The sequence below is a fragment of the Podarcis liolepis genome (genome assembly GCF_965112155.1).
Source record: "Podarcis liolepis genome assembly, chromosome: 6".
NCBI classification, from domain to species: domain Eukaryota; kingdom Metazoa; phylum Chordata; class Lepidosauria; order Squamata; family Lacertidae; genus Podarcis; species Podarcis liolepis.
This window is the reverse complement of record NC_139559.1, coordinates 53,831,931-53,854,495: the sequence shown is the minus strand read 5'-3', so window position 1 is coordinate 53,854,495 and position 22,565 is coordinate 53,831,931. Positions and strand designations below refer to the sequence as shown.

At 40.4% G+C, this 22,565-nt stretch overlaps 1 protein-coding gene across 5 annotated transcripts; it reads left to right on the top strand.

Annotated features, from left to right (window-relative positions):
• Positions 1-143: 143 nt before the first annotated feature.
• On the top strand, positions 144-18,979 carry STIL (STIL centriolar assembly protein). 5 transcript variants are annotated; one of them, XM_083510021.1, is made up of 17 exons: positions 144-221; positions 2,193-2,261; positions 3,922-4,026; positions 4,874-4,989; positions 5,811-5,998; positions 6,424-6,671; positions 7,894-7,977; positions 8,172-8,258; positions 9,022-9,169; positions 10,037-10,146; positions 10,260-10,371; positions 11,228-12,295; positions 12,851-13,013; positions 13,759-13,975; positions 15,475-15,670; positions 16,173-16,429; positions 17,354-18,979. In XM_083510021.1, the coding sequence occupies exons 2-17, from the start codon at positions 2,227-2,229 to the stop codon at positions 18,171-18,173; spliced, it is 3,954 nt and encodes a 1,317-aa protein (XP_083366147.1). In that variant the 5' UTR covers positions 144-221; positions 2,193-2,226; the 3' UTR covers positions 18,174-18,979. The 5 variants fall into 5 exon arrangements, with proteins under 5 accessions (XP_083366147.1, XP_083366146.1, XP_083366145.1 ...); XM_083510020.1 differs by having other exon boundaries at positions 159-321; XM_083510019.1 differs by having other exon boundaries at positions 184-321; positions 10,260-10,359.
• Positions 18,980-22,565: the final 3,586 nt, after the last annotated feature.

Sequence of the window (22,565 nt, the reverse complement as noted above, 5' to 3'; positions counted from 1 at the left end):
TCCCACAAGAGGTCCGCGCGCGCGCAACGGGCCTTAGTCTCATTTAGGGCTTTTGGATTGGTTACGGAGACCTGCTGGGCGGGCGCGACGGTTTTGATTGACGCGATGTCAGCGATTAATAGAAGGGGTCGCGAGCCACGATTGGCTGGGTGGACCTCGCGGGAGAGGGATCGCTGATTGGCCGCCCGTGCCGCCATCGGAGCCGCCACAACAGGGAGGAGGTAGGAATTCGGTTACAGCTTGGCCGTCGCGCCAGGCTCTCGAGCGCCGGGAGTGCGTTGGCGGCGCGTGGAAAAGGGGGCTCTGGCGAGGAGTCGTGAGGTAGGTGGGGAACCGCTGCGCCTGAGCTGGGTGGCTTTTCTCTGCCCGCGTCGCCCGCCGTTTCCTTTCCGCCCCTTCGGTTCCCTGTGCGCTTCCCTCATAAGTAGCTCCCCCACCCGCGCCTGTCTATTAGACCAGGTGTTTACCTTTTCAAATAAGTTGTCCGCCCCCCATCTTTAAAAACACAGAGCTGTGTCCACGAGCAAATCAGCGTTTCTGTCTCTTCCTGTCACAGCTTGTGGGCCTCGTGGACGTTCAATAGGTGAAGTCCCCTCGTCTCCCCACCTGCCCTCTGCCTGGCCGTGAGGTGCAGTAGGGGCTGGGACGCGGAGGTTGGGTTGGGGGAAACATGGCTCAGATCCGTGTTTTTCAGTGTATCGCCTTGGGAAAAATCCAGAGCCGCAGCTGTTTTATCTACTATTAAGGTTTTTCCCCCAACATCATCAACATCATTATTATTATTAGGTATAAACGGCTCACCGTTATGAAATAGCACAATAGTATACAAAAATAAGAATAAAAGCATATGCCAAGAATACTGGCAGTTGTAGCAGTGCACAACACCAGAAGGACTAGCACATGGGTAGACAAACTACCCAAACCTTGAATTAAATAGGTTTGGCAGGGGGCAGTCATAAAAATTGAGGCAGTTAATATTTGAAATTAGGGTGATGTTGCCTACCACCCAGTTATATAAAATGCTCATAAATTAATATTCCTCTAATACTGATCACTTTTGATTATGAATTGGCTCAAAAAAATGCCACTTTAGCCCATCTTTTGGTTGCTGGCTACCTATGAATTTAATAGGATTTCAATACCGGTAATTCACCACATTAAGCTGATGACTGCCAACTAGTATTTGACCTGTGGGGGATGGTTCTGGTGACCTGGTGGGAGGGAAATCTGAGAGCAGTGGTTTGAACTAGCATTGCTGTTTGCTTTCTTGAGTGCAGTGCTTCTTTCACTGGGCAAAATAGACAAAGCCCCCAAAGACCACTGAAGCACAATAAAAAGTGATGGTGATCTTAAAAAGTAGAAATCTTGGGCAGGCAGAAATGAGCAGGTCAGATGGATGGAGTTTTGACTACCAACTCTTGGGGGAGTGTAGAATCATTCACCGCTGATTTTCAAATACAGATATCTTTCTATTCTGAAAGCAAACTCTTGTTTGCTTTAAACAAAAAATTTTGTTTCATAAATTTTAAATTATGACTGTTAGTCACCTTAACTGTGATTTTGAGCAGTTGGAAGAAACAGTAGAACACAGTAGCAATAACTTATGCTGGGGAATGAGACGGTTATTGAATTTGTGCCTTTAAAATGGTGTTAGCCAATGTGCCCTCAGGATGCTGTTGGACTACAACTTCCATCAGCCCCAGCCAGAATGACTAGTACTAGTCATCAGGAATGATGGGACTTGTAATTCAAGAACACCTGGAGGGCACCACATTGACTACTTGTTATTTAAAAGTTCCATGGTCAATAATAGCCCTTCCACAAAATTGTGATAACCATGATAGAGGTGTACTGTTCATCCACTGTGAGAACAGGATGTTGAACTAGATGGCCCATTGGCCTGATTCAGCAGGCTCTTATGTTTTTATGTACGTGGGTATTATGTACATGGGCATACCAGACCTAGCACAGGAATAGTGTAAAAGTAAAACTTGAGAGCCAAGATACAACTATTTGACTAGGAAAAAAATGTTGCTGGTAGGTTGCAGATTATAGATGTTGCAAGTTAGACAATAAATAACTTCCCTTGATATATCAGAAATGGAGTATGCTAAAATACTGGTATCAGACATGATTACTTCACGGTACTTAACTGTATCTTTTATCTTATTCCTGTTCTTGCATTTTCTCAGAGGGTGAAGTGATCAAACGGATGCTTAAAGCCTCATGGAACTAATTTCACCTGTGTCTCAAAACCAAAGGTATTATTGTAGAAATTTTGATCTCTTCCAATATGAATATGATTTACAGCCTGTCACATGAGGGATCCAAGTCACACGTCAGCAGCGTTTCCTATTTGTTCAGGTGTTTTTATGTTTATTTCCTGAGGCCCTGATTCTGACTCAGTCACTGTAAAGGCAAATAGAACAGAGTACCCTGAAGACGTTGAAAAGTATGGATAGCTAGAAATTGTATCACTGCTTGTTAATTATAATAGTTCAGTCCTAAATGTGTCACTGATATTTATTTTATTTTTATTTTTTAAAGTTAGGTTCTGCCCTACCATCTAAGGAACCCAGGACAACATGATATGTTCCAGTAGCTTGGCTTTGTTTATGTGTGTAACAGTAATATGTATCTGGTACATGTTTATTCCTGATAGTCATACCTCGCGTTAAAGTAGCTTCAGGTTGAGCGTTTTCAGGTTGTGTTCCAGTGACCCGGAAGTAACAGAATGGGTTACTTCTGGGTTTTGCCGCTCATGCATGTGCAGACGCTCAAAATGATGTCATGCACAGAAGCGGTGAATCGTAACATGCGCAGACGTGGGTTGCGTTCTGCTCAGGATGCGAACGGGGCTCCGGAACAGATCCCGTTCGCATCCGGAGGTACCACTGTTACTATTACTTGCTGGTGTACTCCCTCCTCCTTTCCCCTCTACTACACCAGTTTGCCACTGTTGCTTGGGAAAACCAGAGGTGTGGGCTGTTTTCCTTGAGATAATCATATTGATATTCATATTGACTGTGCCACATGTGTTTAAAGCCTTGCATGCACTTGTAGCAGTCCAGAGCTCTCTGCAAGTTAGCTCCCAGCCTGGCAGCATTTCCTGACATGACCATGTGGGCAACTCAGGAATTGTTGCTAGTGTGGAAGACAGCATTAGAGCGCTGCACTACTTAAACATAGTGTTTAAAGAAAAATAAAGCTCCCCTCAGGTAACTTGTAATGTAAAATAAGGCAAACACAACCCTCTACCCCACAAAAAAGGAGAATTGTCCAAAGCTTTTTCCCATTGCACTGTTTTTGAGGACCTATTTGATTTCCTCAGCCCTTGAATGATTCTTTAAAAAGACTATTCAGCTCAGTCCTAGTATGCCCTGGAGTTTTAAGTTGAGTTTGTGTATGAAACATTCAGCGCTGCTTACACCTGGGTTGAATTAAGCTGAAAGTGTTCTGTTTGAAATGGCTTCTTTTGCAAAATACCATAAAAGTAGTTAATGGGTGGTATTCAATTAAGTCAGAGTAAGCCAATTGAAATTAATGCACATAACTAATTTAGAGCCATTTCAGGAGGTCTACTCTGCATAAAGGTTAAGTGAATACCACCCACTGCTTTTGCAATACATATATTTAAAGAGAATATGAAAAACCTACATTTTCCATCTTAAAGGAGCACACTCCTACCATGTTTAGGGAAACTTTTAATGTTTGATGGATTACTGTGTTTTAATATTTTGTTGGAAGCTGCCCAGAGTGGCTGGGGAAGTCCAGTCAGATGGGTGGGGTATAAATAAATTATTATTATTATTATTATTATTATTATTATTATTATTATTTTGGGAGAATTTGGTAAACTTGTCTTCTGCTTATCACCAACTGTACCCAAATAAAAAGTAGTAAATTTGTATGTCTTTTCAGAGGTGTTTTGGGGAAAATGGTGCCTTTCAGCTTTCCTGCATCAAAATGTTCACTTTGGAATCCAGCTCCTGTTGGAGAAAGCATTGTCTCTCACCTGTGTTATAGGTATGGCGTCTCATATAGATTAAGAGTTTTTCTTCCCTGAACTGTTTACTCATCTATCAATAACTCTTCCTCCAACTCTGAATCCAATTGTTATAATACCATGGAGGTCATCTAGTCCAAGTCCTGTTTAATACAGGATGCAACAGCAGTATTATTGACAGATGGATGACTACCTGCTGCTTATATACTTCCAGTAAAGGGAAGCCCAGTACCTCCATATGCGGTCTGTTCCATGTTTGAACAATTTTGTATTGTAAGGAAGCTTTTATTAAAGTTTTGCCAGTAACTGCTTTCCTTCAGTTTTACCCATTGGAACAACAAATCATACAGCATCCCAAGAAAAGACATTGGGCAAGTACAAATTGTATTTAGGGCGGAGAAAAAGGTGTCCCTAAGAAGCCACAGCTAATACTGTAGTTTGCGCTTTCTGTAATGTGGCGCAAGAGTGACATAGTTGATTTTTCTGCCATACATGGAGCAAGATAATTTCAGTGAAGTGTAATGGTTTTTTAAAATCAATAAACAACTCAGAACCGATTGACTCAACTATTTTCTATGTAGTAAAATAAATCCAAAATTTGAGCTTGGGAAAATTACTAAAAATAATTACAATGCATCATGGTTGCTTTTGGACTAATAACACATAAATGAACAATTTCAAACCTAAGCAACTTTTTCAAGGTGCTTCTCCAATTTTCTCCACATCAATTCTTGCTTTCCTTTTTTTTTGTAACATGGATCATTTGTATTTTGTGGCAGTAGTGAATTATTCTTTGAGATAACTATCAGTCTTTGTATACTTAGAAATAGTAAACTCAAGTACTGAAACTTTAATTTGTTTCTTCAGAAATCCTAAACTGATAATGCATGAGAAAACACTGCGACTGACCCATCGTCATGCTAGGCAGAGTAGAAGAAAACCCTTCACATGTTTTCTGATTGGAAATCTTGCAGTAGATGAAGGTAGGTATCTTGTTAGAGGCCATTGCCATTCTATTTGACTCAACAAATAAGCCTTACAGCAGCGTGTCTTTATAACATGATTATTTTGTGAATGATACCAAGGGGTGTAAACATGAGCCTGCCTTACATTGTTGGGCTATTGATCCTTCTAGGCCAGTGGAATCAGCATTGCTTTCTCCAGATGTTGCTGGACTACAACTTCCAATGACCCTTGCCACTCACAATGTTGGTAATCCAACAATATTGGGGGTGGGGGACCCTCTTGGTTACACATGTTCTATCTAAATACTGTCTCTCCTGACGGGCAATGGCTCTTCAAGGTCTGAGGTGACTTTCCCAACCCTGCTGCTTGAGATCCTTTCAACTAGAGATTACGTTCGACAACTGAGGTTGCACTGTACAGTGATGGCATGTTGATGACTATTTCACTGAACTGTGCATTTTGATGTTTGTGTTACTTTAAGTACATGCAAACCTGTTTACAGTGTTACCTCAATGGTCTACTAGTCTATTGTAACTGGCAGTGACTTTGTAACCTCAGGAAAATATCTTCTGTTCTGCTACCTTATGTCCTTTTAACTGGAAATGTTGAACCAGCAACCTGCTGTATGCAAAGATGACTATCAGTTAAATAAGACTTCATCAAAATTACAGCTGTCTAATTACTTTGGGCAGGGTTTGTGTGAACCTTGAAATGTGAGTGAGCATCATAGTGCTGGATAAGTCTAACAAACGGTCTTGTTTTAAGCCTTGGTGAAATTTGGGATCAGTGAGCCATCTTCATAGAATGCATTCTAACTTGCCTAACTTCTCTGGCACAGATGGTGAAGGTGTATCACTAACAATAGATCGTTTTGATCCGGGTCGTGAAGTAACTGGTGGCTTGGGGAAAATACCAACAGCATCGCTTCCTGGAGATTTTTTGATTCCATGTACTGTTAGTGCTTGGGGATTTTCATCAGGTGATGTCATAGTGCACAATTCTGAAGATTTCAGCTTGGCTTTTAAGGTAAGAAACTTGGGACCCTTATTTTAACACAAAGGTTGTTTATTGAATAGCTGCTGTCTTTCTATGTTAATATCCATTGGCTATTCTCAGTTTGTCCCGGACAGTGGTAGATGCTTAGACATGAAAAGCTGTATCTGGGTGTAGCTTTTTTATTCAGTATAAGTTTGGAAAGGGCGACTGTTTTTCTTTAACATTCCCTTCTGTTTATTTCTGTTTTCACTCTCTCACATCTTTTTCTCTGGAGCACTCTTATAGGAGAGGGGAAATAAAATAATTCCATATATCACAGCTCTGACCAGCTAAGTTTCTTTTCAGAAGTTTAGATGCCTAGCCTAAAAAGAATGCCATTGCTGTTCTTAAACTTTGAACAAACCCTGCTAACATGCTTGTGTCTGAGACTAATCCGGACATAATTTTCCCTATAGATACTGCAACAGAATTTGAACAGTCAAGATTCTTTGGAACCTTCGAAATTGCTGACTTTAAGAGTTCACATTTATTCCACAGAAGATATGGACAACCTAAACTTTGACTTTCACTGGGCAGCTGTTACATTTGCCAATGCCTTAAAATACACTCCTGTGAATTCTGTTCCAATAATTCCTACAGCTCTTGCTAGAAATCTGAGCAGCCACATGAGCATTACACAAGTTCAGGGTACCTGCAAATGTGGGTATGTTAAGCTTCATTGCTAGTCACTTTGGCAAATTTCAGTTGTCTGTATTGTTTCATTTGGTCTTGGAGTAAGATATATCAATGCATAATTTCTAAGGAGACATGGAAAGTAGCTTCCAGTCTCTTTAAATCATCCAGTATGATTTCCAGGTTTTCTATATAATTGACTAGGGCTAGGGGAGTTTCTTTGTTTTGAATATAATGATCTGGCACTATTTATAGACTCTCTTCATCAGTCACAGCTAAACTGTGCTGTATTACACGGACTCTCTTTTGTATTATTAACTGATGCAACCTTCTACATCTCACTTTAAATTACTGGCCTAGCATGAATGGATTTATTTATTGTCATGTGGAAGCTGCTGAAAATGCAGCTTAAGACAGTGTCTGTAACACACTAATATTGTCTACTGTGTAAATTGCCTGTTGCCCTGTGAACAGTTTGCTGGTCAGTATAGTATGTTGACTGGTATTGAAACTCCACACAGTGGGGAAAATACACTTAATAAGTCACATGAAATGCAGCTTTTACACATTGTGTCTCCACCTCGCGGAAGACTTCTCAACAGCTCTAGTGTAAGAATTGGCCTACACAGAGGACTCTTAGTTTCTATTGGATTTTGAAATTAAATCTGATGCTATACAAACAAGTTCAGTTATTTCTTTCAATTGATATATAAGTCAGAAGTTGAATTTGTGTGCCTACTCTGGTATTAGAAATCAGGTTTTCCTTGACACACATGTCAGAACATACCACCTATAGTTTTGTGTATCATTATAAGAGATGTCTTGTGTGTTAAGTTCTAGTATTACACTGTGGATATAAAATGGTTTTAAGATAGTGGAAGCGCTTCCACAAGACACCGTATTTTCACCAATCCCCTTTCTATCAATTGCAACCCTATGCTGAGGGTCCTTTAAACCCACAGAAGATTGGTGGGAGAAGGCACAGGGGGCTTTATTGTGTAGGATGGGTCAGTGAAAATCAGGTGTCCTCCTTTGCAGAAGCACTTTTTCTAGCACAAGGGCACCATTGGATACAACCAATATTTTAAAAGCATTTCACAAGTTCCGTGCATCAGTAACATGCCTGATTGTGACCAATGAAAAATGTAATCCTCAGAAGGATTTTATGGGGTTTTTTTAAGGCTAGCTTTTTGTTGACTCAAGTGACTGAGACAGGTTTTCAAACAGTTTGGATTTTTTTCCCTTATTTACAGCTATCTTACAATGGACCAGACAAGAAAACTACTGCTAGTTCTTGAATCTGATCCCAAAGCTTATACTTTGCCACTGATTGGCATGTAAGTATTTAGATGAAGTATGAACCTTTCCTCTGTTTTTCTTTGAGTTTGGCATTGTCCAGAAAAGCAGAATGTTTTAATATGTACTGCAGAAATATTAATCTTAAACTGGATAACTCAGTTTGAGTAAAATATATATGCTACATGAGAATGCACTGGCTTATAGCATCAAACCTATTTTTTTCTTCCTTTAGTTGGTTGAGCGGAATCTCTCACATCAACAGTCCGCAAGTCTGGACTTGCAGCCTGCACTACTTATTCAACTCTTCAATTCAAGAAAGGTGATAATAATTAAAATGAACTTTTCTCAATAAATGATAAGTACACACAGGTCCCACCACCTGCAAGCTCGCTATCAAAAAATCATTTATCCACATTTAGAGTTATGGCCAAACCTCACTATATGCCCCACAGATTCACTTATCCAAACAACTTCTTTACATCTTGGTTTTTTTGTACTTTGCTGGTCGGTGGCAGCCATTTTGGAGCAGAAACCACAGAGAATGGGTGTGTGAGAGAGAGATTAAACAAATCAGAGAGCAGGACAAATCAGGGAGCAGGAGATTGCTTGATTGTCCCAGTCAGATCTAAGTAGATTAATGTAGGAAGAGATAATGTTTAAGATAACCTGACTCAAACCATTCAAAGATGATCAGCAGCACTATCAATTGAGCCTGGGTTGTGAATTGGAAACTGTTGTACCTGCTAGCCCTTATAGCTTCTACAACAGAATTACATGCTCCCCAGAACTAAGTGAGCAATATGATTTTCAGGTAGTGAGCTGGGCAACTTGCTGAAGATATATGAACTGGACTTAGTTTAACAACAAAGCACAATTGCTGAATTATATTTGAAATATGAACTACCCCTTTGCTTCTTGTTCTTGTAGGTGATCTGATGGCATTTGTTATATTAAGCTTTACCATTTGAATTCAATTTAAAAAAAAATATTTATTTCCTTTGAATTCAGTACATCACATTGCCAAATGATTTTTTTATTTATTGTTTCTGTTTAATGAGTGTATTTTAATTTATTTTCTTCAGGGTACTTTCAGAATCAGGAAGTTTCCTTGTAATTCTTTATTCTCTGACGCATAAAGATCCAGAGTTCTATGAATGCCTTCCTTGTGGTGGACATACTAAACTAGGTTTCCAGCTACTTACAAGCAAAGAAACATTACGTTGCTTCAAAGTAAGTTGCTTGATTTCCCTACTTAAGTTGGCTGTGCAGCTACAAGGGGGTGCTTGTCAACGGTTGTTTATCACAGGGGCAAAGGTGGCCCAGCAAGCCATTCCTGACTAACCATTCCCCATCCCTGAAGTCATATGTGATGTCAGGTGTAGGCCAGGTACTGGCATGGCTTTAAAGCAACAATCAGGAGTTTATAGTGAGAACAGCCTCATAGGACTAGGAAGCAAATAAGTACTCCAATATCTCTGCCCATGCTTTTTGTTCAGGACTGTGAATGTGGTAAGCTTGTTCTAGCAGGCAGATTCTCTTTGTGAATTATTGCTCATTTCTCTGTGCGCCAAAATACTTGTGTACACTAGATCTGGTGCTATAGCTGAGGATTTGCTGTATCCAATGATCCTCTACCTCAGTGGTTCTCAATCAGCTAAGTACTGTGTACCCCCTGTTTTTCAGAAGCTAAGGCATGGACCCCCTACTTTTGAAAATGTCCCAGCACCAACATGTCCCAGAAGACCAAACATGTGTCTTCTGGGCTGTGCTCCCATGTGAGTCGCATGACCCATGTAAGAGCACAGTCCCCAAATGGGATGTCCTGGATAGTTGATGGGTATGTGCCACAGATGTCCGTAGACCACCAATTAGAAACCACTGCTCTTAACCTCTACTCTTAACCTCTACTAAGTACCTGCCTGTTTAACATTAATCTTTACTCCAGTCAAGGGTCCCCTGAATAGAGAAACTCACAGGAAGCAAGAAGGTAGCACCAGCACTAGGGTTTGTTTGAAGAGTTCTTACATGACTTTGGTTAGGATAAGTTGTGTGGTAATTGTTAAATGGAGCTTACTGACTACATCTACTTCATTTCAGAACGTGGAGCCATCAGATAAATACCATATTCAATTTGAACTAAGTTCAGAAAATAAAAATGCAGAAGTGGAGTTCTTCAGTAAAATTTCAAAGAATGTTTCCTTTAGCAGGTGAGACTTTTTTCAAATACTTAAGCATTTAATCAGACATTTTTGTTTTCTATTATGCAATCAAAACATTTTCTATGTAATACAAAACTCAAAACTTGATTATTATTTTTTAGCCCATCACAAGGTTCCTCAGCTAGTAAACTTTCTGTTAGTGATCATGACTCTGGTGTGGAAGAGGATGCATCCCCAAGACCATTTCCCCGTCCTCACCCAGTGAGTCAGCAGGTATCTCCAAGATTTAGTATCTTCAAGTTTTTAGAGAAAATATCAGTACCTTTGTGTAGTTGGTAGGAATTCTTAAGCACTCAGCTTCTGCATCAGTGCTGCCGGGATAGTTGTATTCCATGCTCATACCACCAGGTTGTGCTGTGGTGCTGTTAACCCTTTATTGCTGCAAGTACATGTTTCAGATTAACCTTATAAAGAAACCTCTTAAGGAGACTTCATATTCTACTGTGGGAAGCATGTAGACCAAATAAACCAGCTGACCCATAGCCCCATTGTTTGACTTAATTTAATAGGGAGGTCCTCTAAAAGCACATTGAAGGAGGGAGAAGAAATAATGGTTGAGCTGTACAGATAGGCTTCTTAAGAATGCAAATGTTGATTGCCTTCAATTTTTCTGCTTCCTAAGCTAAAGATGGAACCAATGACTGTCTGTTGATGTAGACAATAACTGTGCTGGTAGTGTTTTTATAGAGAGACTTCTATGCACTTTGACAAAATAGAAACAGTGTTTTTCTGCAATAGCTTTTTCTTTCCATTTGAAACACTTGCACCTGTGCATCTGCCTACAGTACATGTATAGTATCAATATTTGAGGTTCTATTAACATGGCACAAGGACTCCTATTTTGGCAGGACTTGGGATAATATCTTATTAAAGGTCTCCTGGTAGAAGTAGGTTTCCTTTACAATGGGGTATGACTTACATAGTGATGTCTGCTTTCTCCTTCTCCATAGTGTAGTGGAAGCTGCTACAACAATTTCTCAGGTGGGGGAGGAACATTCCAATTAAATTGGTAACATAAGAAATGCATAGATCAACACGTATTTTAAGTTTATATTGTCCTCGTTTCCAGATGACAGAGATCCAGCCTTCGGTTCCTGAACTGTCTATTGTGTTTGATGGCATCTCTACAGAATCTATGTCAACATCCAAAAATTTCATGGTGATGGATAAAAAACCCCAACCTTCATTGGGACATCAACCTGCTAAGATGGCATGTTCCATAGGGCATCCACCCCACCAACTTCAGAGCTGTGATTCTGGGAAACAAAGCTTGGGTTTCTGTGCCCGAGAGCCTTCTCCAAGGCAGTTACCAAACCAGATAAAGCAGAGAAACTCAGTTTTAAAATCTTCCAATGGAAAGAAACCTCCACTACAACAGCAGTCCAACTGTGGTGTAGTTGGATCTCAAGCGAGAAAGAGCTCTGGGTCTTCTTCCTCTTCTTCTCCTTCAACTCCTTGTAGCGGGTTCTCTCCCAACACCTCTTCCCACCAGCTTGGAACACCAGAACAACATTTGGCAAATAATGAGCCTACACAAAGCAAAGGAGAGCTTCCTTTTAATGGACCCTCAGGATCTAACTCTAAACAATCTCATTTAGTTTCCCAGCCTTCCTGGCACAGCTGTCCTTTGTCATCTCCACACATGAGAAGACCCATGGAACTTCGGATACCATCTCAGAGCTCACCTTGCTGTCCCCATTGTGTCTGCAGCTGCCAGTTACGTGACCATATGCAATACAGTCCAACAAATGTTTGGCAAGGGATGTCTACAGTGGGTTCCGGTCACACACCTGAAATCCAGTCAAGTAGTTCCCAGGAGAGTACACAATTAATGTTTCATCAAAATACAGAATATATAGATGCTTGCTGCAACCCAGTGTGTCCCACAAGTAGCCCTATGAACCTTGGCCATCATGGGATAGTGGGGAAGTTTTGCCCCCATAATGATGACATGTCAGCTACAGTAAAGATTTCTTCTTCAGACCCTGGCAGTGCACAATCACATGCAGTGTATCCGGCTTGTGTGCACACTCATGCATCAAAGTTGGGACCCAATAATGGAATAATGAACTTACCTTCAGATGTTTACAAAATTCTTGCTGAACAAGATAAGCAGATCAAACTACTACAAGCTCAGGTTTGTTGGGTTAAATCTATTGTGTACGTGCTTAGAATTTACTAGGTTCATCACAGGAACATGGTCTTTACACTCATGGTACTTATGATATTATCAGATTACAACTTTGGTCTTGTGTACTTGTCTGTTAATAAGTGGCCTCTTCAGAGCCTAGTAGAAATATGTAGTGGGTTAATACTATGTCTTTTAACAGTTTCACATAGCTCGTTAGCTATGCTTTCAGAATTAAGCTGGCTGGTTTACTAGTCAATTTAGTGAGCCATTAAGTTGTTTGGAATTAAGTTCAGTGCAGAATAGAAACCAACTAGGTTTTAAAACAATGAAACTCAACTGTTTTAATAGCAATATGTGCTTTTCTCCGTTCTACAGTTAGCAATGTTGCATTTTTATATAAAGAGGACTTAAAGATGCTGCATTTAATCATCTTAAAGAAAGACTAGTTCTGTATTCATAAGATATGAATGTGATATTGATATGACAGTGATATTTACTAATTACTTCTCCCACTTTTATTATCTTGGCAGTATAATTAACACTGATCTTACATGGTTACAGATTCAGCGGCTTTTAGAAGCACAAACTCTTCAGCCCTGCTCAACCAAAACTATAGCAAACAGTAGCATACAGTCTGAGAAGCAACTAGAATTTGTTGCCATGGAAACCCAATCATCCACAGGGTTGCACATGAAGAAAAGTGTCAGCATTGCAGTGAGCACAGGTATTGGTTTATTGTACACCTTATTGAAGTTACACTGGTATAACTCAGCAGTGGGAAAATACCTGACATGGGCGCCATTTTAGCTGTTCAGAGTCTGCTCTGCTGTCTTCCTATTTGATCCAGTAGTGTTGTGCTGTCTTCCTATTTGATCCACTCTGCTAACAAACTTGGGTCCTGTACCCAGACTGTTGTATCATGGTAGATTCCAATACAGTATAGTATGAGAACTGAATATTAATTGCTTGAAAGACTGTAAATTTTGTGGAATAATTAATGTGATTGAGTTGGTTTGCTCACAGCAGTGTTCAAATGTTAAAGTTGGGGGGGGGGGTTAGTGCAGTGGATCTTGTCTTGCTAAAGAGAAGTTACTAATGTGATCGTCACAGCCTCAAATCACACTTCAGTGTGTTGTGACTTCAACTACTTTTGTTTTGATGGCTGCTGCTAGAGTCCAAAACTGGTATTATCAAGATTACCAAATTTGTATGAAATGCACAAGCTCATCATGTTGTGAAACTGCCCATGAGAGGACTGCTAATATTTGTCATTTTCAGTTACTTAAACACTGAGTGTCACATTAACGAACTGCTAGTAATTGCAACAAGCTGTACCAGTGATTTGCTATAACGCATGAAGTTGATGGACATCTGGGACTGGGATAGAATACACAATACATGCAGAGACAGAGAGTGGTGCCACCAGCCTAGCTAAATTCAACCAAGGCTTTCTTCCTGTTTTACTTTAGGTGCTAGCTTGATGTGGAATGCTACTTTGGAAAATAAAAATGAGCATGTGAAACAAGATGATGTTGAAATATCCAATGAAGACATTAATATTTCTATGAACACTGAGAAGAACAGGAGTCAAGCAAGCATTGCCTCTTCATTAAATGCTGTTGATATACCCAGTTTTGTGGATAGTATTCATCTTGTAGAAGGAGCTAGTCAACCCTCTGGACTCCGGTAAAAAAACAACCCTCATTTAAATTCCCCATACTTTAATAACCTACATATACTATGTTGTGTGAAACCCATCTGATCTTTCAGGAGTACACTGGTGGAGGCATACAGTTCCACATTGGTTTGCCTCAGTTCTCTCCCTTTGCCTTCAATAATGCATATTTGTAGAAGAAATTGACCACAGTTGGCAGCCTTGTTTGCCTGAGCTGAAGTGGTTTGTATTATTCACTTAAGTTCAGTAATCTCTCATTAATGATTGTTTTGTTGTACATCTGTATTTCTCTGCTTAGCCTCAGAACAAGCCATTTTATGTGTGTTTGTCACCTGTCAGAACTAAAATGTTAATTCTAAGAATTTGGGTTGGTTTCAAAAAGGCTATTTTCATTCCTCCCCCACAAAAAAAGTGAGTCTAATTGACTTTGTATTATTTTCACTGTTTTAAATAAACAGTATAGCAGCTAAAACCATGTAGAACACTGACTGTAGCAATGAATTAATCAGCAAAGATTCTACAATATATCTACAGCCACTCAAAGTTGTGCATCTATAGCAGATGTTTTCCTCCTATATGACCAGATACTGCAGACAACTTGCTTGAAATGCTAGTGACTGAATTAAGTGGCAGCTACAGTGCAGCAGCCCCATTAATCAACCCTAACTTCACTTTTCATGGGTAAAAATGGATTGCTTATTTGTGGAGGCGATGAATTAAAAAAAAAGAGCATGCCTGCCTCACTGCATCTTCATGTGCAGCTTTACTGATGGCTAGGATCTCAAACTATAGAAACAAGTCATGGGCATACAGAACTTGATTTAATCAAGCAAGCAATCTCTTGATGAAGCTTGCATCCCAGTTGCTAAAAGCGATTTTTCACATATTGAGCTTTCAAAAATTTTCTGAGTGATGAAAAATCACTTCTCTGGCAGTAACTGATAACCTGTAATGACAGTACATGATTTAATCTTATCTCTTTCAACATACACAATTGATTATTTTCAGCTGCATTATTTGAATACCATTAATACCTATGTTGCTCTTCAGGTCATTTGATGATCTAGCAGGCATTAATTATCCATCTTTCTAGCCTTAGCTGTTAAAATAGCAAATCTTGTTGTGATCTGCAAATATGCATTAAGTCTTATTTAATTAAGGGACTCTGCATAATTCTTTACTGTGCAGTAAATGTACAGGTGTTGCTAACTTGGTTGCTTAGGTCGAAACTTCTTCATCAAAGAAGTGCTTGAGGTTTGGGAATGACAAGAGTATACTTAAGCGGCAACGTAGTGCTGTTTTTTCCTCCGTTATTGAAGTTATTGCAACTTGCTGTATAGAATATGGTTGAATACTCATCGTAATACAGCTTTTGCATTTTGCCATGGCATTGCTGATAATGACCATCCCATTTTATAGCCTTCACACTAGTATTGACCCACTTTCCCACTTCTGTTCAAAATCAACTCATTTGAATCTTCTCTACTAATTCACTATTCTCTACTTCTAGTAGTGGACCAGATGCTGACTCAGGACTTCCCCCAATTTCAACAATGAATGAAAGTGTTAGCATGTGCATGCAGACCAGCCCATCAGAGAGAGCTGACAGTCATTTGGTAGCAGTTAATGAACAAAATATTGAGCATGTTATCACTTACCTTCCAAATGCCCCACCAGATGACCAGAAGTTTTACCAGGATATATTGGTAAGTTATTTCAATGTATCATTCCTTAACCCAGTGCTCCTTAGTGGTATTAGCAGAGAAGCTACTAGGCTTTATTTTTTAAAAAAATGCAGTTCTTAAAAAACAGATTTGTGTTGTCCAACTGTTTATTGAGCCTTCATGTTTCGTTTACAGTCCATAGTAGGCATTTCTGATATTTTGCATGCCAGAATCGTTTTTCAATATGTAATTCGTGCATCTTTTAATTCAAATAGTATGTGGCACAACAATAATTTAAGATTGCAATGATTGGGGGTGATATCTAAGTCGTACTTTGCCAACTCTGAGTATGACTTAGTCAGATGTCACTCTGAGTATCTAAAATGAAGTTTCATTATGAAAAAAGTTCTGATCTGTGAATATTTGATTGGCCTTGACATACAAAACTATCCCCAAGCATGCTAAGTATAAGACTGCTAATATCCTATAGCTTTGATTAGCTTTTTCTACAGTTCTCTGTACCTTCCTTTCTACGTTTCCTTAGGGTCAAGTGAACCACTTCTTGAAGGAATCTTCTGAAGAAAACAGTTCCTCAGTACAAAAGGACATTACCAGCAGTGAATGTACCACAGCTTCAAAAATGAGCAAAACAGAAAGAAGAGGCTCAGTCAATCCTGATCCACTCCTGAGTGATAAAGATATTGTTCTGAATGCAACCTTGAAACAACTGAGGAACCTTGGAGTAAAATTTGACTCTCCTGACAAGATGATGAACAGTGCACACAAAGTAGAGAATGCCAGGTAGAAAGATTGCTCTAAATAAAGAACAAAAAAGTCTGACTGAGCTTATAAATGGCTTCATCCCTCTAAAGTGGGGATGGGAATCGGATATTCTTCAGCAGCACAGTCAGTGTTCAGAGATGATGGGAGTTGTAGACAACATCATCTGGAGGGCTTCCCATATCCATACTCCAAAGGGCCAAAAATATTGACTTTTGTGGGTAGGGATGGATAGATCAGTCAATTCATGTTGGTGTCCTTTTCGTGCTTGTCAGTTTCACATGTGTATGTTCAGAGGTCTATTCAGTCTCAATCCCACAATAATCTAAAGTCGTTTTAATCTGCATGGAGATTTTGGTTTTTCTCTTTCTAAATATGCATTTCTAATTGCATTGTATCCTAAAATATGCATTGATACACTTATGTATCATGTAACTCAGCATTTAGGCAAGAACATAATCTAAAGCAGGAGAGAGAAACCCTTCCACCTGTCAAAGTTGACCTATGTGGGAGGGGTCTGCTTCACCAATCCCAGTCCTACTCAGAGTGGACCCATTAAAGTTAGTAACTTAATAACATGAGTAACTTAGGTTCATTAATTTGAATGCTTCTACTCTGTGTAGGATTAGCATTGGATATAAGCATTGGCAGTTTGAATTGGCATGCAGTCTGTTTCCAAAGGACCCAAAAAGCATTTATCAATGTTGTCTGAGTTAGTAAGCCATAGTTAGCAGCTACTATATCTGTAGGTCAGAACTAGGCTTCCAAAGACTGACTTGTCAATCTAAGCTTTAAATACTGTCCTCAGCTCCTTAGCTAGTAGATGGCATGTCTTTAACATTGACATTTTGTGACCTGATGGCTACAAGCAGGTAGAATAAGGTACACCCTGTATACTTACTTGCATCAAGTTAAAATAACTTGTTTTTCTTTGTTTTCTTCTAGCATATTGGCCTGTATTAATCCTGAAGCTGTAGTCCCAGGTCTAAACTACATCTCTTTTGCTAATGTTGGCATGAGTGGCTTAACTCCCAATGGAGTAGATCTGAGTATGGAAGCAAATGCTATTGCACTCAAGTACCTAAGTGAAAGTCAACTGTCACAGCTTTCTCTGAGTCACACAAGCCAAAAAAATTCTATGGCTTCATCTGTACAGACTCTCTTGCACACTAATACTGATAAGACTTTGGTGGGCTTTGGCTTAATTTCCCCAAGCAATATGTCATTTGCAACCAAGAAGTACATGAAAAGGTATGGACTATTGCAAAGCAGTGATGGCAGTGATGATGAAGAGGAAGAACAGACTGACTACAGTAGAGGAAAGAACATAAAACCGGTTCTGCAACTCAATCTAAACCCTATTTTAGATGGCTTTAGCTGCCAGAAAGACCCCTATGAAAGAAGAAGTGAGAGACTTTCTTTTAATCCAGCAAATCATGAATCTGAACTATCTAGTACTCATCTGTCTAATCCAGAGGGCCCCATATTAAGAACTGTTACAAATGCAGTCATTCCACTTCGAATCCTTCACCAGTCAGATGAGAGTTCGTATCCATTTTTTAAAGACTTGAACCCCCAAATGAAACTTCTACCTGGAAAAGCAGAGTTTACTCAGCATCCTGACAAAGAGAATCTAGATAATCAAATTGTATCTGAAACTCATCCAGCTCCTATTGTTGATAATTTAAAGCAAGTGGACAACATGAATTCAGTGGGTACTTTCCTTGATGTACAAAAACTCAGACAGTTACCCAAGTTATTTTAACCTGTCTGATTTATTGGCAACCAACACCTTGCAGGACTTTTCAATACAAGTTGAACCAGTTTTCTGTAGTTCAATTTAATCAAGAAGCCACCAACTCTTTTCAAGTGGTTTTGGCAATAAACTAAATGGGAGGAAAGGGTTCAATGTGTGCCTGGTGTGATGGCTTGACTGTTATCTCAAATATAAATATTTGCACCTTTATGTTTATTGATGTGTCTTTATGCTCTTAAAGGTCAGCAAATATATACGTAATGGGACATACTTTTTAAAACATATGTATGAATTTTGTAAAATGGACTTTGGCAACTTAATCAATGCTGAAGTGGAAAGGGGGTTTAGGATGAGATTATTTTGGTTACTCAGTTTAAAGCATTAACCTTTTTTGAGTCCATTCAAGCATTGGAGTAATGCACTTCATTAGACAGCCCCAATTCTTACACAAATTTGAAATAAAATTTCATAATGTTTACTATGATCATGAAACAAAAACAAGGTCAACCAATGTCATCCTTATCTTTTTTTTGTCTTGTAGTATGAAAATAAAGAACAAATGCTGGATAAATTGCTGAACTGTTTATCTATTATTTGTGTTTGAAATCCTTAACATTTTTTGAATGTCTAAATAAAATGTACTTTACACTTGTAATATGCAGACTTGTTATACTCAGGGTTTTTAAAAATTAAATTTGGTTTATTTTATTTCTGTGTGTGTTACCATAATAGTTTTAATTCATTATCTTTCATGAAGGCCTTCAGGTCCTTTAGCCTGTTTTACATTGTTTTTTCCAATAAAAAATTTGGAATGATATCCATCATTATTGCACAGTGATGTCCCTCACTTCATAATATTTTTGCTGGTATATGCAGAGTGGGGACTGCTGAATGTGGTGGGGAAATCCATTATATTAGCTTAGCAGAAGTTACATAGGACTCTTGGTAATTGCCTAAAACAGGGTTCTCAAACTTTCCTAGCGCCACTTGAGAAAGTTGAAAATTACTGAAGCCCACTAGGCACAAATTGGCAATGCAGGGCCAGAACAAGCTACAAAATTTAGGTGGAGTTTGACATACAGTGGTACCTCTAGTTATGAACTTAATTTGTTCTGGAGGTCTGTTCTTAACCTGAAACCGTTCTTAACTTGAGGTACCACTTTAGCTAATTGGGGCCTCCTGCTGCCGCTGCACGATTTCTGTTCTCATCCTAGGGGAAAATTTCTTAACCCAAGGTCCTACTTCTGGGTTAGCAGAGTCTGTAACTTGAAGTGTTTGTAACCCAAGGTACCACTGTAATTAGCTGTCAACTATTGATATCCAGTCCCTCTGGAAATTACTGAATTCTTTGCCACAGCAATTTCTCTCTGGCAGGGAGTTCCATACTTCAGCTTTCCTCAAGCTAAATACAGACATTGGCTGTATTTCCCCCCTTTTCTGCAAAATCTGTTCCATAAGCTTTACCCCACCAGCACATCTCCGTCTTTTACTGTTCCTTTCCTTCATGCACTTTTCACATTCATTTTTCTCCTATGGCAACTTAATTCTCCTCTCCTTCCTCTGTATTCCCCCATATTTAAAATATTTTTTGAGACAGTGGAGAAATACCGTATCTAAGGTATCGTGTAAAAAGAACCTTCCTTCTCTTTTTCTAATTTCTTTCACTACTACCTCTGGCCCTGTATTCCAAGTTGTGTTCCATAGTGCAAAAAAGTGAGGTTGCCCCTTTGGGATGGGGAGCATGGATGTGAAAAGGACTGAAGTCTCTGGCAACAACATTTATGCACCTGAGATTCAGCCCTATTATGGCTGAGACTGGAATATTGATGCATGAAACAGTTGTCTATGGTTGAGGGGTGTGAGAGATGCTTTTTCCATTAAGACTGCTGTTTGCCATCTGTTCTGGCACTGACATTGCCTGTTCCTCTACCCCAATCTGTGCTGTTCTTAGATGCCTAATTGCCTTTTTCTTGCATATTTCCTGTGTCCCAAGAAATGTGTAGTGAGTGTTTTGTAGAGTGTAATGGGAGCTTGAAGACCCTGCCAAAGGGAAGTTTGGCAGGAGGTCAGTTAAGATGCCAAGTGTTTAACCACTGATTAATAAGCTTAGATTATGCGTTGATTATTCTATCATGGCTTCTTGTGGATATGCTGACAGACCCCACCCTACCTCTGCATCTTAAAGCTGAAATATTACTGCATACTGTACCAGCTCACAATTCTGGTGATCAGCAAGTCACCATGTGCCAGCTGGTTCCTTCTGTATAACAAGATATAGTGCAGCTCCAGGCGGTGCAGCCAAGTTCTGGGAGTGCCCAAATGTGACTTTTCAGGGACAAGGCTGCAGCACTCTGCACATGCTCGGAGCACTACTTTTGCCCATTGTGGCTTGTGGGATTATAGCCGAATAAAGTATTATCTATCTATCTATCTGCCCATTGTGGCGAGGTCATACGGGAGCGCAGACACCCCTCCGGCCTAAATGGAGCTCTCTTAGGATCTGTGCCGGGTTAAGGAGGGCGAGACGTGACTCTTAATTCATCCCCATCCCGCGATCGCGTCCTTCTGCCGCCTTCGTTTTCTCTCCTCTCTGGCGAGAGGAAGTGGCGCTCGTGTTTCCCGGATGCAGCGTGCAGGACAGGCCTGGCGGACAAGTCGTGACTGCTCTGAGGCTGATCTTCCTGGCTTCCCAGCAGCGTCGTGAGCGGCCTCCCTGGGGAGGGGGAAGCTCTTCCTCGGCCTCCTTCCTCCGATCTTGGAGCCTGGGTTAGAGACGTCAGGCGGCGGCTGAGTCCCCTTGAAGCAGCATCATTAGGGAAATCCTCGCGTCTAAAGGAAGCGGGCCTAATCTGCTGATCGGGCTCTTTGTACAGTATTTGCCTGGATCACGAAGCCCTAGTTCCCCCTTGATGTCCGGATGACTGACAGACGGACTCCCGCGTTTAACGTTTGCTCATTGCTACTTCGTCTTCCAGTCTCTCCCCTTTCGGTCAGCCACTTCCAGAAAGATAAGAAGCGCGATAGAAGTGGGAGGAGAGATTGCTGGCTTGTTTCTGTTCTCATTACAGTGGTACCTCGGGTTACAGAAGCTCCAGGTTACATATGCTTCAGGTTACAGACTCCGCTAACCCAGAAATAGTACCTTGGGTTAAGAACTTTGCTTCAGGATGAGAACAGAAATCGTGCTCCGGCGGCGCAGCAGCAGCGGGAGGCCCCATTAGCTAAAGTGGTGCTTCAGGTTAAGAACAGTTTCAGGTTAAGAACGGACCTCCGGAATGAATTAAGTAGGTAACCAGAGGTACCACTGTATTATTATATCACCATAGAATTGTAGAGTTGGGAGGGTCATCTAGTCCAACCCCCTGCAATACAGGAATCATTTGCCCCATGTGGGGCTTGAACCCACGACTCTGGCATTAAGAGTCTCATGCTCTATCAACTGAGCTATCCAATCCAATGTTTTTCCTTTTGTAATTTTATGTTGCGAAAGATCTCTCAATGTCTGAGATCTACAATAATACCTGATGAAAGCATGATAGCAAAGTTGTGGCGTGCTTCCCTGGGGAGCATTCCAAAAACGAAGGGGCTACCGCAGAGAAGGCCATAAAAACCACGCATTATAGCATAAGCTTTAGTGGACTGAGTGCATCTGATATGATGAAGTGGACTGGACTCCACCAAGCCTTATGTCACAACCAATGCGCTCGCCTTTAAGGTGCCACAATAATCTTCATTGGCTTTTGCGGCAGGAGACTGCCCCGCTAGAAGCTGGAAAGTAACAATATATGTTGTATTAAGAAGGACAATGGATGATTTCCAGCCAATCTGGCTGAAAGCATATTTTTTACGGGGCAGACGACCATTCTTTTAAGGTTGCTGCCACTTTCGGGTTTAATTTTCATGGGGGACCCAGTCGGAATCGGATTCACAGGACAAGGGCGCCTCTAGATTCGCAGCATAGCGCCTGTAGTTGGTGTGTCGTGTGGACGTAAATAAAAGGCCAAGAGGTTGTATTTCATACGGTGGAACTCTTCCAAACTGAATCGTCTGAGTGTAAACAGCATGATGATCTCAAATACATCATGCAGAACAGTCTCCTAAAACAATCAGCCTTGCCTTCCTGAGTCGCACCGTGTAGTCCAAAATAGTCTGAGGAGAGCAGGCTGAAGCCAGCTCCCCAAAGCTAAGTGGCAGAACACAAAGTAAGTCTACTCCTGCTCCTGCGTCGTCCCCTACCCGCTCACCCCGATTCCTGGACTGATTTAAAGAGCCCTTGTTCCGTAAAGGAGCTGCGGCAGCCTTAAAAAGAAACCTTGAGCGCATCCCTAAGTCATGTCAACGCCTATTAATGACCCCCGGAGTCACTTCCACTTTCCATCCTTTTATTTCAAGGCAGCTGGG

Coding starts and splice junctions, on each gene's coding strand:
- STIL (XM_083510021.1), top strand. CDS start 2,227: ATGGAACTAATTTCACCTGTGTCTCAAAACCAAAG. Junction 2,262..3,921: donor CCTGTGTCTCAAAACCAAAG/GTATTATTGTAG, acceptor ATGTCTTTTCAG/AGGTGTTTTGGGGAAAATGG. Junction 15,671..16,172: donor AGTTTTACCAGGATATATTG/GTAAGTTATTTC, acceptor ACGTTTCCTTAG/GGTCAAGTGAACCACTTCTT.